The sequence below is a fragment of the Juglans regia genome, chromosome 8, assembly GCF_001411555.2.
Source record: "Juglans regia cultivar Chandler chromosome 8, Walnut 2.0, whole genome shotgun sequence".
Taxonomy (NCBI): Eukaryota; Viridiplantae; Streptophyta; class Magnoliopsida; order Fagales; family Juglandaceae; genus Juglans; species Juglans regia.
In genome coordinates, this window is record NC_049908.1 from 6,155,849 (window position 1) to 6,173,892 (window position 18,044).

Sequence of the window (18,044 nt, forward strand, 5' to 3'; positions counted from 1 at the left end):
GGTCATGCTTAGAGGAGAAGCTACATTGGCCGCCCCTCCTCACTAAAAAGTGGTTACTTGAATTCTGCACTCACACCATTGACGCAAGATATCTTTAGACTCCACATGCTAATAGTATCTTAGTGGGATTGCAGTGACGGATTACTCCACCCAGGATCGGTAGCTATGGCTCAAATTGAATATGCTATAAGGAGTGAGCGCCCTTATGGTTACGCTCAGAGGAGAAGCTACATTGGCTGCCCCTCCTCACTAAAAAGTGGTTACTTGAACTCTGCACTCACACCATTGACACAATATATCTCTATACTTCACATCATTTATCTTTAGAATTCACACCCTTCCACGCCTGTAACCCTTTTGGCTGGGACTGACTTATCCTTTTATCTCGCATGATCATTTATTTTATAGGTGAATTTGTCTTTTTATCAATGCATATGGCACCAATGCCTTTGTTGCTAGATGCAGCTCCACATTACATTGCTACGTTATCCAAGAGGCCCACCGGCATTCATTATTGAAAACATATGCTAATTAACTAGTTTTTTCTTATGTTAGTTTGTATGTACACATACACACACACACATATATATATATATATATATATATATATGTCCATAAAATATTGAGAAGTGCTGCAACAATTTCACGAGAGCAAATTTATAAGTTGTGGTTTTATGTGATCCGTTAAATCAATTTCACAATAAAAATAATTTTATAATCTGACGCACTTCATCAAATTACATCAGTTTATAAATTTATTTTTATAAAATCTTTTTGTGATTAAAATATTTCTCTAAAATATTTTTTAGAGGAGTTCATTCTCTTTTTTCGTTAAAAAAGAAACGGAGACATGCGAATTAAGTTGCATTTGGATGTTGAAGTGATTTTAAATTATCTAAGTTGATATGTGAATAATAATATTTTATGGATCACATTGAGATTTGTTTGAATGTAAATAGGTTGATGTATATATATGTTTGAATGTATGAAATAAGTTAAGATGAGTTTAATTTTTTTTATAGGAAGTTGAAAAAATAGTGAATTACATGAATAATTAGTTTGGAATGGATTGAGTTCATTCAAACAACCAAACACAACCTTAAACTAGACTAGGAATCATTCAGATTAATGATCATTGGTTAGATAATGAAGGTTTCGAGAAAGATACTACGTTAAGAATTTATGAGATGTTTGAAAATAATTCTCATCCTATCACATCACATCTCATTTCATTTTTAAACATCACTCAAATTCAAACACTTTTAACTAATAATTACAACTTTTTTAAATTAATAATTACTATTTTTCCAAATTTAAAAATATATATAACTTTATCAAATTTTAAAATAAAAATAATATTAAAAAATAATATTCTAATAATATTTTAATTTTATAATAGTTTTTATTCAACTTTTTCTCTTTTCAAAACTTAAAAAATATTTAACTCAAACTACCTCACTACTATTTAGAGCACTCTCATTGGATTGGCTAAAAACTAAATCCTTTAACTAATCCAATGAGTATTTAGCTATTAAAGAGTAAAATATGCTTCATATTGAATTAGTCAAATTCCAAATATTTAGAATTTAACTACAGTGACTTTTAAAAGTTTTTCCAAATTTAAAGGTTACTGTACATACATCAAATACATATTTTATTCATTATTTCCCTCTCCCTTTCTTTCTATCACATATTTTATCACAATTATTATATTAATTTGATTTAGTAATATATTAATTTAATAAGAACATGATTATTAATTAACATATAATAAGTAGAATAATAAAATATGATAAAATTAAATAAATTAATAATTAAATAAATTAAATATTTTTGAAATTAATAATTATTCATTATCCTATAATGAATAAATGTATAATCTAATTTAGAGATTTAATGTGAATAACTAAAATTAAATTCATATTATATTATTTTATTATTATATAATAAAAAAATAATTATTTCAATGTGAAGATTTATGTAAATGAAATAATTAAAAGTTAAACTTTTTTTAAATTTATCAAAACTATTCTTTAACTTTAATTAATCCAACAATAATGCTCTTACAAATCATAACAATGATATACATAAAATTCTCATCAAATTCCAATACAAAATTCTTTCTACTATTCACAATCCAATACAATTTGAAGGGTGTATTGGTCATTAATGAACGGAAACGGATAGGATAGACCTAATTCCCAGGAAGGGCATGGTGACGAGCAGAGTGAGAAAGAAAAGTGGCAGAGCTGTGTGAAGAAGAAAGTGCCAGGAATTTGTATTTTTCGAGCAATGGCCTCTGCCTCTGCAACCCTTTCCTTATGTTCCTCTCTCCCAACCCACTGCAGAATCTCTACAAAGCAATACCCTTCCCCGACTTTCTCTTTCTCTATCAATTGCAATCTCAGGTCTCTCTCCCCCTCTTCCCTCAACCTCTCTCTCTCTCTTCTTCTTCTTCTTCGCGTACATTTCCACTTCTCCCCAAGTCCTCAGAATCCGAGGCAGCCGTGCTTGAGTCTGAATCCGGTTCACCGGAACCCGAAGCCGCGGAACTCGTCCAAACCTCCCCAGTTCAAGTCCCCAAGCGAGAGGAAGTGTTCGCTGTGGTTATGGTGAGTAAATGCAAAACCAAGACACAAGCTCTTTGCATACTTCGAGCGTTTTTGAGGTGATCCATTTAATGGTTTCCGCTGATATTTATGGTTTTTGGAGTAATTCTGTGTTTATCCAGATAATGCTCGCCGTTTCACATATTTCTCGGATGTTATATCGTGTTCTCCTAGTAATAATTTCGATAGCTTGTATGCGTCTGAACACTTGTTTTATCTTTTCTTTACTATAATTTTGGAATTGCCGGTGATATTCTGATTATTATTCTTGTCTTTAAAATACTTTAAGGCTGTTCATATCACACAAACTAATGCTATCTATATTCTTTGGTCGTGGATGTTGTTTTTCCACCTTGTTTAGATAGGATCACGCCAATACATTGTTTTTCCTGGGCGGTTTATCTATACTCAAAGGCTTAAGGGCGCTAATGTCAACGATAAGGCATGTATTCCATTTTTTCCCTTTCTTTCTGTAAGTTTTTCCAATATGTTCTTGATTATTATTGTTTATTTTTTGAAATCGTTATGTCTGTGCACTTGTCAAAAAGCTATATCACTCATCAACCTATTTTCTTATTTGAAGGCCGTGAACTCAACGGTCCCCCTTTGTGCGGATTGTCCTTTATCTCTCAATTTACTTATTTCTTTTAGAAGAGTTTGTTGATTTTTTGGCTAAACTTTCGTTCCAATATCAAAGTTTCTTTCTTATCCGAAAAGGGTAAATTCTCAGCTACGGTTTCAATTTACCATTTGATTTATTAGCTTGCCAATACAATCTCAATGATGTGGATGCTCTAGCATCAAACAACATATTATTTACTTCCCTAATCAACAGATATCTGGGTAATTTTAAATAGTAAATATTAATTGAGTCTGCATAAATACATAAGATAATTTTACACAAGGCAAAGTTTTCATTTGAAATGTGGAGTTGTCTAAAATAGGGCACAAATTCAAATTCTAAGCGCATAGAAATGAGAATAATTTTAACTCTTTGGAAATTTAGTTATTCTGAGTCAGTACTTAATAAAAACACTTAACAAACCGTAACTACTCTTAAGATTGCCTAAATTAAGCTGTTTGAACTTTGATGCTTGCGCAGATTATCTTGAACAAGGTGTTGCTCATCGGAACCAGAACAAGTACCTACATTGGAAAACCAGTGGTGACTAACGCTGCTGTGCATGCTGTAGTTGAAGAGCAGGTTGTTCACCACGTCCTGATATATATTATTTTGGCATTATGATTATTTTCATCTACTTCCTCTGTATGTGACCTCCACGTTTTTAATGCAGGGTTTAGATCCCAAAGTAATTGTCTTCAAATATAAGAAGAAGAAAAACTATCGAAGAAACATTGGTCATCGACAAGTATGTTTCATGGTTTACTCATATCATTAATGATAAACTGGCCACTCTAAATGGTTAAGTGCATGGATGCAATTCTGGTGAATGCATAAAGCAACTACTTTTATTTTTTTAAGTGTTTGGCACAAAAAAAAAAGTTTTAAAAGAAAGTTACTGCATGGTATATCATTACCCATACAGGGTTGTAGGCTTCGCCCTTTCCCAAAATATTACCCTTTTTTCCCAAAATATTACCCTTTCTATTTCTTTCTATCCCTTCATAAAAGAATAAACAACTTTAATGTTTCTTTCTAAGCTCAGAGTCTCATCCTTGAACAATTTTCCTATCTATCTGAATCTGCTTCTTCAGCCAAGCGATGAGGGTGATTATAAAATCCTCTCGCTCAATAATATGGAACCGCTTAGCCTTCAGATGCTTTACATGGAGACATCACTTGCACATTTCTGACTTCTAAAGCTTGATTGCATTATTCTTTGCTTTTCCTTTTTTGTGGGCTTAGTTGACAGAATTGACCCACAATTTCTGCTCCATGGTGGTTAGCATACATCCAGGTGGAGATTTATGTGGTCAGCTTGAGTAATGTTGCCTGCTAGAAAGATTTGTTCCATTAACCTACCCATTTTGGTACTTCCATCCTAGCTGCAATCCACAGATAGAGAGCAATAGTCCAACTCTTATGACTCGGCTGTGTTATTTTAGATCTGTACTTCCCAAAAATAATAATAATACAATTTGACTCATTTTTTGTGTTTGCTAATCCTGTTATGGTGATTTCATTGTTACTTATAATGCAGCCAAATACAAGGATACGCATAACAGGCATCACAGACTATCAGGACTATCCAGCTGTTACACTTGAATCATAGGATTTCTTGGCGAGTACAGTACTGATTATTGACATCTGAATGCTTTTGTGAAGGTTTTGTTCTCCGATATGTATGTAATTTCCTCGGTAGGGAACTAACTCCAGCAATGGATTATAAAAGTTACTTTGTGCCAAAATGAATTGCTCAATTAGAATGCATTGTGAAAATCCTGTCTGATGCATTGTTTTTTGTTATATAATCATTTACTACACCATTCATTATTTACCATTTTTTATTTATGCCATGGACCATTTGTAAATTAATATGCAAAGCAGGGATGGCCAAGACTCAAGAGTTCCATCTACACTGTCAACTACGAAGGCAAGAGTGTCCCCCAGTGGCGACATTGAACCAAGCATGGAGCAAGACCCATGTTAAGTGAAATTTCCTCCAATCTGCTAGTGCCATGCTAAGGTTTCCATTAAACCAGCCCTCGAATCAACATTCTAAAAACCCTTTATTAAGATATGCTGATTTTACTTCAATAAAGAAGTCAGGACAACTATCCTCCACGGGGGAATTGGAATGGGTATCAATGGGCATACTTTCCAAGTTTTATCTCCTTATAATGTTGTCTCATTATCAGATTGCCCCTAGAGTGGTGCACAACAGATTGGAAACAGGAACCAGGGGTTCTGGAGCACAGAAATTGAAGCAGCTTGTTGACGTCTCACCAACAAACAAAGAATTAGGCCTCGTTTGGTTATGCAATTTAGATGAGATAAGATGCGATATTTTGTTGAAAGTTTAATAAAATATTATTAGAATATAATTTTTTAATATTATTTTTATTTTGAGATTTGAAAAGGTTGAATTATTTATTATATTTTGTATAGAAGTTTGAAAAAGTTATGGTGATGATATGAGATGGGACAAGATGGTTGTGTATCCAAACCGAGCCTTAGAGTTTCAACTTTCACCAATTCAATATTGTTGGAGTCACACCAATATCAAGCACGTAGTCTCTCTGCACAAAAAGTCTGCAATGGTTTGACGATGTAGATATAGAAACTAAACCAAATCAAGCTAAAACTCCAACTCCTAAACAGTCTAGGACTCCCAACTCCTACTTGTGATAAACAGAGCACTCCAAAGCTAACTCAAAAACAAAACAATTCAGAGAAATATTATTCTAAGTTTTTTGGTTAGTTTACTGCTATCTTTTTGTGCAGAGAGACTATGTGCTTGATATTATTGTGACTCCAACAATATTGAATTGGCGAAATTCTTTGTTGGTGAGACGTCAACAAAATGCTTCTACTTTAAATTGTGTTCTTGGTTCCTATCTCCAATCTGCTCTGCACCATCAAGGCTGTAGAAGAGAGAGATTTGATGTCAAAATGACACTTATGTACCTCGTAAAGTCCCACACCCGACTCCCAGGCTGAGGCTGCTTACATGGTTGACCGCAAAGAGTAACTCAACTTCCTTTTTTCTAAGAAGATTAAAACTAAAGATATGATTGGATGTTAAGATGAATTTAAATATATTTATAAGAGTTGAAATAGATTGTGGGTCTCGCGTATAAAAATGTGTTGAATTGAAAAAAGTTGAGTTTCACATGTTAAGAAGTTTTGAATTGAGATAAAATTTAGTAATTTAAGAATTGAGTATTTAGATGTTAGACTTAACTTAAAATTAAGTTGAACTCAATCCAAGTTCCAAACGGAGCCTAAATGTTAAACTCATGTTGAGCATCTCAATGCACGAGCCTTGATAAAAAAAAAGAGGTAAATGCTAGAATCTCAAGTCCAGATCACTCTATTGATTTTGGTTTGGCTTCTGAATTTATTTATTTTGTCCGACTCTCCTCGGTAATTTGCACTTTAATAGTCAATTTGATCTTGGGAAAGTGAAATTATCAATTCCCAGAATTTTTTGTGGGATAATTTCGCTTAACTTTCAAATGTTTCTGTACTTGGTATTCTGCTTGATTACATTTGACAATGCATGCAGTGACTAACTGTGAACTGTAGTATTTTGTTACTGAAACAAAAATCAACGATACAGGACCATTTCAATTCCCTTCGTCTGTGCAAATTACATGCTCTTAAGCACTAGAAGAATAGTTTACACACATCTTTCCAAACGCTAAATGACTCCATAATGACTAATCCTGTGGGAAAAAAACTGAACTTTTGGAGCCTATACCAAATTCCCTTTTCATTTAACATTTTTCACTTTGGATATCAAGTTATTGCCCTAATCATCCTAATTCATTGTTAGAGTTCACAATATAATCTAAATGCTAACAAAATGCCTTAGACAAGAAGATGGGAGGGGCCCACCAACATTCTCAGGTTTGCTTCCTCTTCAAACTTGAATCGAAGAATGGGAGGAGGCCTTGTAAGGGAACTTCACTCATAGATTTTCTTCCTTTTCAGAAGGGTAGGACAAATGAAGATGAAACCAATCAGAAAAAGAACAGACAGGGTTTTGAAATCATAAAGATCCTTGACTGACTTTAGATCCCCAAGTGCTAGGCCAGCCTATATAAAAATGAGGTAATTGATAAAATGACAAAAAAAACACAATTTTATTGATTAGTTTAAGATAAAAGTATTGATTATATGTAAACAATTTAATCTACAGGAAGAACTAATAAAATATATACAGAATCTACTAAGCCCGTAGCAATGGAGAGAAATACCAAGAAATAAGATCAATTATAAAATTCCAAAAAAGGTCAATTGACGAAAACAGTTAAAAAAAAAACAACCATAGTAATCCAACGATGCATCAAAAAAGAAAAGAAAAAAAGACTGACAATAGACTGTAGGAAAAAGCTTCAGATTACGAGTATATTCATCCCTTCCTTGATGTGGGGAGGATACGGGGAGCACGTAAAGCAAAAGGAAAATTTCAACTGAATGTAATGTCCTCCATTCCATTCTTAAATGGTTATCCCCTATGTATAAGGTTCAAGTTCAAAGATGAGGTTCTGGTTGGGAAAAAAAAAAAAATCCAACCACTTCGGCTCTTGTATATGTCCAGTCTACTTGGCCTCACCTATTATCAATAAAATTCTTATTTACTGATAAAAAAAGATCCAGCCACTTCGGCATGTGGTTTTGTTTGAATGAGTTGAGGCAAAAATAGATTGAGAATAATGAACAATGAAAAGGAGTGTTATTAGCTACCCTAATTCCAGGTTTACATATTCAGCACTTGTTAGGCAACAACTGGTCCACTAAAAGACTTCTTAATCAGAACTTCAGTATAAACTTAAAGAGACATCCCCAATAGTATAAATTTAAAGAGTGCCTCACAATAGAGAAGTCTAGGCCAACATGTGTATAAAAAGCACCCTCCCAACTCTAGACAATGGATATAAAACAAAAATAGAGAACTCTCCATGCCACTACCAAATCATGCCTATTTCTCTAAACCTCTAAAAATATAGCTTAATCGTGAGATGCAGCGAAGGTTTTCTTATCAGTTCATTAAGGGGAGCCTTCTTTAAATCTAACCGATATGTCCAGCATTGCATGACGGTAAGACCAACCAGAAAGAAGCAAATAACACAAGAAAAAATGACAAATAATCAATACAAAGGCAACAGTAAAAAGTTCACATACATTAAATAATCAGAAGGAAACAACATGTGTCATCTCAAATAATAACTCCAATCTAAGAGGGGGAAGAAAGGGACTTACTCTGACTATGATGTAGGATGCCGGAATAAGACCAATCAAAGTAGCCAGAAAGAAAACATGAAATGGTATATCAACAATCGGAGATGCCAAATTGATGAAAAGGTTGGGCAATGTTGGAGTTATCCTCAGAAAAAGCATGTAATTCAGCAGCTTATCTCTACGCTTAGCTATCTGATTCCATGAAAGTTCAGGTTAATGGTAATTTTAGGATACGACAAATTAACTTATCACAAACAAAAAAACAACAAGAAGATATACCTCTGATTGGAAGAATCTCAACCTTTCATCCCACAACCAACTAACAATAGGCTTGCCAATTAACTTGGACAAAAAGAAGCAGCACGATGCTCCAGCTGTAGCATTAAAAACAACTAAGAGAAGACCTCTTATAACACCAAAAAGAGCTCCAGCTAGCAAAGACAGGAAAATTGTTCCAGGAATCATGAATGTCTGCATGAAGATGTATATGGAGCAGTAACCCAGCATAAATTGAGCCGGGTAATCCTTAGCATACGATGCCAGATGATCTCTGAAGCAAAATTCGAAATAAGTATAGTTCAAGAAATGCATAATGCAGTTAAAACATGAAAGCAAACAAAGACGCCCAAATGATATAGCAAGCCAGTAATACCAAAAGTTGACGTTTACAGACGAATAGAGTGCATACAACTATTTTTGGATCATAATGCGGTATATATGAAGGAAATGTAACGAAATTAAATGAATGGAATTTGCATCACAGAAGCCATGATTTCTCGGGGCCAACGCACAAACTCTTACGTGATGGCAGCGAGTAAAGATGATATACATAAATCTACCCATAGGAACCACTGATGGGCAGCTGAATAGAGATAGTAAACATAAATCTACCCATAGGAACTACCTTCTAGAGATCTACACGATATAACGTCATAATCAAATTCAACTCCGAACCCCAATTTACCACGTAACTAGAAGGGATTGTAATCTCTTATGTAACAAATGGGGATAATCATTTAATGGCGTTCTCGCATTCCCCAAACGGTTCCCAAAGAAGAAATTGATCACTAGCGTGCCACCATATGCACGAGCCCTATCCCACTTATACGTTGTAACAGGTCATGCAACACATCTCAGTATGTATGTCTATAGAATGCGCGTTACCTAAAAAAAACTCGAGGAAAAAGAAAAATTACATGAACAAAAAGTTAATATTGTCAAAAGAAAAGAGAAATGAAAGGAACAAATCGAAAAGGGAACGCACTTGAGCAAACGAAGATCCGAAACGCTGCGAGGCAGCTTGAGTTTTCCGTATTCTGCGGCGGGCATGGTCAAGTAGATGCAGAAGAGTCCGGTGGAAAAGATGACGAAGATGCCGATGGCGGCGACGAACTCCCAGCGAGACAAGGTGAATCTCTCCGATTTGGGCTTCTTGCCAGTCGGCGAATCGTCCTCTCCGAGGCCGTTCTCTTCGTCTCTCGACAGCCGCCCGTTGTCGCCCATCAGATTCCGAGGAGCCGCCATTGAAACTTTCAGTGCGTTCCTCCGAACGGGAAGAACTGCACCGCCACCACAACCACTACCGTAGACCGAGAGGACTGTGAGGCTTTGGCGTGAGAAGGGCTGGAGAAACGCATCAAATCGAGATCAAAGTTGAAAATTCATGTATACAATTTACTACTAAAATCCAAAGAAATTTGGGGGAAAAACGCTTATTAATGTTAGTGCCGCGTTTCTGTGCAGGTTTGACCGAGAACGAGGAACCGGAAGAGAAAGTTCTATTTAGTTCTTTTTTCTTTTCTTTTTCTTTTTTTTTTGTTTTATTGTTGTCGGAGAGCCTCAAAACTAATTATATTTTTCCATGAATTTGAAAAACCTCCGCACTTCAAAAAACCAAAAACCTTCCTCACATAATTAGTTATTACTTATCATGTTATAAACTAGATTATTTCTTTTATATTTTATATTTTAAATTATGTCATATAAAAAATATAAAATAATTTTAAATAATTCTACTCTTTTATTTTATTGCAACGAAATCTTATATTTATTCTTATTTTTTAAATAAATTAATAAATAATATCACGTCAATTGCAATAAAAATGAGAAGGTAGTGAAAATATATGTATATAATATTTAACATAGCTTTTACTTTTAAGATTTTTAGTTGTAGAGTTTAAATAATAAATTTTATTATTAAAAATTTATTTAGTATCTGGTAACTATTTGTCTAAAATATTTTTAAATATGTTATATTTGTTTAAAAATAATATAAAAATTATAAATTATATAAAAAATTATTTGAAACGTATTTTTTTAAAATTAAAAACTTTGATATATAATAATAAGACAACTTAATTTTATCAAGTTTTTGAGATTATTACGAACATTTTACTACCGTAATGCAACCGCAAACAAGCTGACAAGATTAACTTACTATATATCCTTCAGCTCTTTGCCTCCAAATTTAGTGACAATATTAGAAAGACAACTCTAACTGGCAACAAAAGAATGCCTAGGGAGCGGTCCCGCTGCTCCCACAGACGTTTGGATTCGAAAATGATTTGAGATGAGCTGAGATGAGCTGAGATGGATTGTGAATAATAATGAGATGAGTTGTGAATAGTAGTGAGATTTATGAGTTAAAGTTGCTGAATAGTAGTGAGATGAGTTGAGATGAGCTGAGATGAGCTGAGTTGAGTTGAGATGAGCTGAGATCACTACCTAACTAATATATAACTTTTTCACCTTTAACAAACAGTCGTCCAATAGCCCATCACCACCTAAGAGCATTAGCATTGGATTGGCTATCATATTTTTGAAATTTTAACTAATATATAACTTTTTCACCTTTAACTAATCATTCAAAACTTGAAGTCTACATTGGATTAGTCATTACACTCTCTATAATAATAAAATATTATTATTTTTTATTATTTATATTTTTTTATTAATTTTTATTTTATTTTCATAATCTTTAATAACTTCCAACAAATCATATTCATTTTTATTTTCACAATTTAACAATCTATAATATAATAATCTCATATATATATAGATAGTAAAATCTCATATGAATAAAAATATCATATCTATAATATAATAATCTTAAAAAATACTTTTAGACTTGATATAGTTCTTTTCATATTTGAAAAGAAGAATAGATTTACTGTAGCTTATAGTTTGGATGAAAACAATTTAGCTAATTCAATGTGGAGTAAATATAGATGATGTTTACTAAATTTAAAGATGAAAAGGCATTTGGCTAATCCAATGCCAATGCTCTAAGCTGTTTATTATACATTTGCATGCACTCGATTTCCATACACCCCACCCGTGTCTCTCTCACTCCTTTGTTTTCCATGCCTCTCCTTACTTTTTCCACTCCATCCCAACCCAAATGAAGATCTCGACCCCACACTCATCCCTGATGGTGCTTGACCCAGACGGTGACAGAGCTCAACTCAAACGGAAATGGGTGGGAAGAGATTCGTCATTCTTTAATGCGTAGAGGACTCGGACTACATGAAGAAGATGTACGAAGGGTACTTTGAGGTGTTCGAGAGAATGCTGGCTGAGGAAGGCAAGACGTGGAAAATATATCGCTTGGCCTGCGGCGAGTTCCCAGAAGACGAAGAGATCTGTGTTTTTTGATGGGTTCGTGATCACTGGAAGCTGCAACGATGCGCATGGAAACGATGTTTGGATTTGTAAACTGTTGAAGAAATTGGACTCCTAATTCGGCCATTAGTGGTTTGTTTTTTTATTTTTATGTACTTTAAAATACTCCGGTTGCAATTTGGTGCCAGCCTATTGATTCTCCACCTTCCACCCATGTTGCACTAGAAACCGGTGGATGCCACATTGAATATCCAAGCACTCCCAATCTAAAGGGAAACCCAAGCTGTTTTTTTATCCATTTCAAAAGTTTTCTTTCCTTTTTCATTTGTAATGAAAATGTAAAGACTAGTGTAAATGATTAATTTACCATTAAAATCGTATTTATCTGCCCACCGTGAGATAAATGATACATTTATCTACCCTTTCTGCACCACAGTGAGCCATGTACGCATGCATGCACAACCTGCACAATGCAATTGCACATTCACGTAAACCTCTGCCAGTTCCTCCATCTTCACGTAGACCTCCACCCAGTTCATCCACTGCCATCGTATGTTAAGCCTCTGCACAACCCACATGCATGGCCAGCCACCTCTGTTTTTCTTCCATAAAACAGAGCAAATTTATGCAGCCACAGTGGGTCTCAATTTAGCCACCTTGCACCGTCAGTCCTCCATGAAGCCACTGCCCAGCCTCTCCCTGAGCCTCGTCATGCACCTCATCCACTGCAGCACCCTGTGCACAACCCACATGCACAGCCAGCCACCTTTGTTTTTCTTCCATAAAACAAAGCAAATTTATGCAGCCACAAAGATTTTTTTTTTTTTTTTTTAGCCGAAGGCACAACGTGAGTGTTGCTTTCGGCGTCCAGCCTTCCTTCATTCGGAGTCCATGTGCGTGTGGCCGAAAGTTTCCCTTTTATTTTTCTTTCTTTTTGTCTTGCATTGTTTCTTGATTTTTCTTCCAGGCGTGCGTGAGTTTTCTTCCGTCTTTTCTTTCCGTCGCTGGCCTCTTCTTTGTTTTTTTCCTTATGTTTTCTTCTTTCTCCTTCCATTTCATTTTCTGCGTGCTTCTTCTTCTTCTTCTTCTTTTTTTTTTTTTTATTTCTTCCTAGTGTTTTTCTTCCGAACGAGAGTGAGGCTGGGCAGGCTTAGTGGAAGTGCAAAGAGACGGGCTTGAGAACTTGGAGACGAAGATGAAAAGAGGAAGAGAGCTTGGAGGACAACGACTTCTGCCTTTGCGTACGGTGATTCTGTGTGGTGAGGTCTAACTAGCTTAGTGTGTTTTTTCTTACGTGGCAATATCTGAATGGAGGGCTGCTCTTCTATCATTAATAGCCCGACCGTCTCGCACCGGCTTTGTGGCAACAATACCAAAACAAAAAGAGAAGCGATGGAGAGTGGTCGGGCTGTTTAAATTAGAAGAGCAGCCCTCAAATGAGATGGTGACACGTAAGAAAAAACACAATACGGAAATGCAACCTTACCACACAGAATCACCACAAGTGCTTCCTCATTCCCGTGTTCTCTCTTCCTCATTTCAAACAAGCCAAACTCTTTTACGTTGTTGACATCGTCGCTGGCTCTTTGCACCACCACCTGGGTGATTCCAGAACAATTGAAAATTAAACTAATTTCCCAGACAAGGTTACAATGAAGAAATCTAATATATACTTAAAACAAAAACAGGCCAATAGACCTAGAAATAATACAATCCTGGGTTCACTGGATCAGTAAAAAAGGATGGACTTTCAAAACCAGTTAACTATGATTTTTATGGAATAATACGGATGCATTCTCTTAAATGCAGTTGCAAAATACGCCCACAGTTTCAGCTTACTTAAGCAAAACTATAGTTTGCCCAATACATTCAAAATAAACATAAAAGCATTCCAAACATAAAAGCTTATCAGTTGTAAAAGCTTTCATTTTATATAAGAACTCATATTTTTTAATTCTGTTTTCATGAAAAGCTAACAGAAAAATCTCCCAAATATAAATCGATATCAGTCATGAACTGCCGAATCAAGTCCGTCCACACCAAAGTTTAAATATCTCGAATCATCATAAACTGTCGAATCGACATCGTCACCGTCTGGATAGAGATCCGTCACCGTCTGGGTCGAGCTTCGTCCTTGCCACCGTATGAGTCGAGCGCCATCGGGGATGAGTGTTAGGTGTGCTTTCGTTTGAGTTGGGATCCTTGAAGACGAAGGAGCGAGGATTTCGTTTGGGTTTGGTTTGGGTTGTTGATCAGGTATATGCTGGTGCAAAGTAAACATTATGAATTTTCTACGTGTCACTATACTATTGGATGGTTGCTTTTCTAATATTAACAGTCTGACCGCTTTCTAGCTTTTCTCAAACAGGAAGTGGTCTGACTGCTCCCCCTCATTAAGCAACTCTCCAATGATTGTGGGCCATGTAAGCCGTTTATAGTGTTTAGTCTATACTTGCATACACCTAATCAGAGACCCATATAGCTCATTCCTCACTCCTTCCGTCTTCCATCTATGTTGCCCACAACTTCCATCGCCCGCACATGTTTTCTTTGATTTGTGATCAAATGTTGCGAAAAAAAAAAAAAAACCCAAGCAGTGCTCATCGATATCCATACCCATGGAGGACGATGAGTTTGGCCTTCGTAGAGAGCATGGGGGTTTTTTGCGCATGGCCTTGTCGGTGAGGGGGGCATTACTATGAACCTTCAAGTTTTTCCTCTCTTCTTAAATTATTAAATGCTCACCAAACTAATTCATTTTGGAAGCATAACACAAAAGGGTTTCAAAGCAAAAAAAAAAATCATACTCAATTTTGCAAGCTGATCAGAAACGTTTCTTTTTTAGTTCATAAGTGGTTGATCATATATTTCAGTCTTCTAGTTTTTTTCTTCATGCATCAATCATTGATGTTAAGTATTATTAGATCCTTGTCTGGCCATAGATTTTCACCTTCTTCCTTCTTTCCTTAGAATAATTTTTTTTTCTTTTTCCTTTTACCGGAAACACATGATACATTTCTTTCTTACCTAAAGAATTCCATCATCACCAGTCACCAGACCATATATATTGCATGCGAGTATGACAAATATGAGCCAGTGGCCTACCATTTGGAAGCACGCTCTTGTAGTTTTGGTCAGATGGTGGTTGTGCGAGAGTGGGTTATGGTTTGCAATATCTCTTGGTGACTCTCGAGTTTTTTTTATTTCTTTTTCAAACCGGTCAGATGGAGGGTTGCTTTTCTATCTACAACAGCCTGACCGCCCCGCAATGCTTCTCATGACTGATGTCCTTTTGAGATACCTTCTACTGGAATTAATGAGAAATGGTTTCCAAATATCTACGAAGAGCGATGGAGGAAGGTTCTCCATCTCCTATGCCTTCTTGGTGGGTGAGAGAGATTCTCCTAACCAAGTTATATACTGTTAAAGTCTGGATATTTAGAATACAATTAACTATTTGAATTAAGATATTTTATTTTGAGTGTAGAAAATAATTGAAAAAAGTTGAATAAAAATATTATAAATTTTAAAAATATTGTTATAATATAATTTTTATTTTAAAATTTGAAAAAGTATTATTATTATTATTATTTTGGAGTTTTGAAATATTCTAATGATTAGGTGATATTTAGATGAAAATATTAAAGATTTGAGATTGAAAAATATTTGTATTTAATTGATGTTTTAGAAAGAAATATATGAAAATATATGAGAATACTTGATAATAATTATGTTGCCAAACAGATCTAAACAATACATGATAGCTTGAGGGAAGAAAATAATAATAATAATAATAATCATCTCTTTTTATTGGATTTATATTTGAGATGGAGAGGGCCTAATCTCATTAATTTTCAGTTCAACAAATTCGGAATCTGTGTCTATTTACAATGAGAAGGCTTCCATACAACTTTTCTATGTTTTTTCTTTCTTTCTTTATGTTTTGTCGGTGTTCCTTATTTATTTATTGGTTATGGAGAGGCAGAAAGAATGGCTTTTGTAGCTGAAGATATTTATTTTCTGAGGTAGATAAGTTAATCAAGTTGGGCTTTTGAAAAACCATAAATTCTAAGTCCGATCATGGTCGAGGGCTTGCAAAACATGCTCTAAGTACTAACGTCACCAACAACAATTCTATTTGAAAGTTTTTTCACTATACATTATTTATGTAACATAATTTAATTTAGAATGTAAATTTTAAAATCTAAATTTTATAAATCAAATTATATCATTGGGATAATATATAGTATAAAGATCGTCAAATAGTACTACCAATGCGACCAATATGCTTTGTTTCAAGTATACATAGATAGCTAGAAATATTTTGCTTTAATATATATGAGAAGTGCTATATCTATAAAGATATTTCATAAAAAAAAATTTATAAACTGACGTGACTTGATATGCTGTGCCGAATTTGCTTTACAATAAAAAAATTTAAAATTTTTATAATATGACGTACCACATCAAATAATATTAGTTTATTAATTTATTTTTGTGCGATCTGTCTGTGGATTAAATATTTCTCAATATATATAATATATAAGCACACTTCATTCGGTGTTCTCAAGAGGAAAACACAAAAAATAGAGAATGAAACAATATTTAATACATTATCGTTTTTCCTAACCGATGATATTTAATATATAGCTATGCGAACTGTTAAATACCGTCTTTTAAGACGACCCTCTCTTTATAGGGCATGGGTGGGGATCAAGAAATTGATCCCAAAACTCTTTTTTTTTCTCCATATTTGCACTGTGGTTATTGTACTAGGGCGTTTGTTGGGAACCTCACCCCCTCAACATGTATCATATTTTCCTTGTCTAAATGAAAACTTGCTTGCTTAGAGAGAGAGAAAAAAAAACGATATTTAATAAAAACTTGGCCGTTTGGATTGGGCATGCACTCGTTAATATGCAATGAAATAGGGTCTTGTCTGGAACTTATACTGAACTGAGTTGAGTCTAATTTTAACTTGAGTCTGAAATCCAAACACCCAACTCTCAAATCACTAAACTCATCTCAACTCAAAAATTCTTTACACGTGGGACCCACAACCTTTTTCAACTTAACACATCTTTACATGCAAGACTCACAATCATTTTTAACTCAACACTTATTTACATGTGAGACCCATAATCTTTTTTAACTTCTCATAAATACATTTAAACTTATCTTAACATTCAGACACATCTAAAATCATCTTAGGTTAGTCTCACAAAATTCATTTCATAATCTCAGCTAACTATTATTCATAAAGAACTCATTTTATCTTAAATCAACTCAACATCTAAATGGGTCAATTTTTCTATTGGGAGGCTATTGGAGTTATTTGGAAGGAGATATGGTTTTATCTCATCTCATCTCATCTTAAAATTCTTCATCTTATTTCATTTTTAAATATCACTTAAATATAAACATTTTCCAATTTCAAACTTTCAAATTTTTTATATAATCATTACATACTCATTATAATTTTTCTAAACTTTCAAACAAAATATAAAAAAACAACTCAATTTTTTTAAATTTCAAAACAAAAACTATATTAAAAAAATTATATTATAACAATATTTTATCTTTATAATTTTTTTATTCAATTTTTTTTTATCTCATTTATCAAAATCCAATAAAACATAATAACTAAAATCATTTCATTATTATTCACAAATAATTTAACTACTATTCATAAAATTCTCATATCATCTTATTTCATTTATCAAATATCCCCTTAATCTCGTTACTTTGAGTTTTGATGGGTTTAAAAGTTTGAGTATTATTAGGAAGAGAAATGATATTTACAGTCGTGAATGTACAAGCGTCGTACAGTCGCTTTAAAAAAAATGAATAAATATGAGATCTATATGAAAAGAAATTAATTTTTTAATAATGAACTTTACTCTTTTTCAAAATAATTGTATAATATTTATATATTTTACGACTGT

At 34.0% G+C, this 18,044-nt stretch overlaps 1 protein-coding gene and 1 pseudogene across 1 annotated transcript; one reads left to right on the top strand and one right to left on the bottom strand.

The window, feature by feature from the left end:
- The first annotated feature begins 2,179 nt into the window (after positions 1–2,179).
- On the top strand, positions 2,180–5,001 carry LOC109011809 (annotated as a pseudogene).
- A 1,802-nt stretch (positions 5,002–6,803) lies between these two features.
- On the bottom strand, positions 6,804–10,247 carry LOC109011791 (uncharacterized membrane protein At4g09580-like). Its single transcript, XM_035693662.1, has 4 exons — positions 9,743–10,247; positions 8,758–9,028; positions 8,500–8,670; positions 6,804–7,332 (listed from the first exon to the last, which is right to left on the bottom strand). Exons 1-4 carry the CDS (start codon positions 10,000–10,002, stop codon positions 7,201–7,203), a joined length of 834 nt encoding a protein of 277 aa, XP_035549555.1. The 5' UTR covers positions 10,003–10,247; the 3' UTR covers positions 6,804–7,200.
- Positions 10,248–18,044: the final 7,797 nt, after the last annotated feature.

Bases quoted from the DNA above. Each gene is read 5' to 3' on its own strand.
- LOC109011791 (XM_035693662.1), bottom strand. From the start codon at position 10,002: ATGGCGGCTCCTCGGAATCTGATGGGCGACAACGGGCGGCTGTCGAGA. The intron at 9,029-9,742 runs GTGCGTTCCCTT...ATTTTGCTTCAG, and splicing joins TCGGATCTTCGTTTGCTCAA to AGATCATCTGGCATCGTATG. The intron at 8,671-8,757 runs GTATATCTTCTT...TCATGGAATCAG, and splicing joins TGAGATTCTTCCAATCAGAG to ATAGCTAAGCGTAGAGATAA.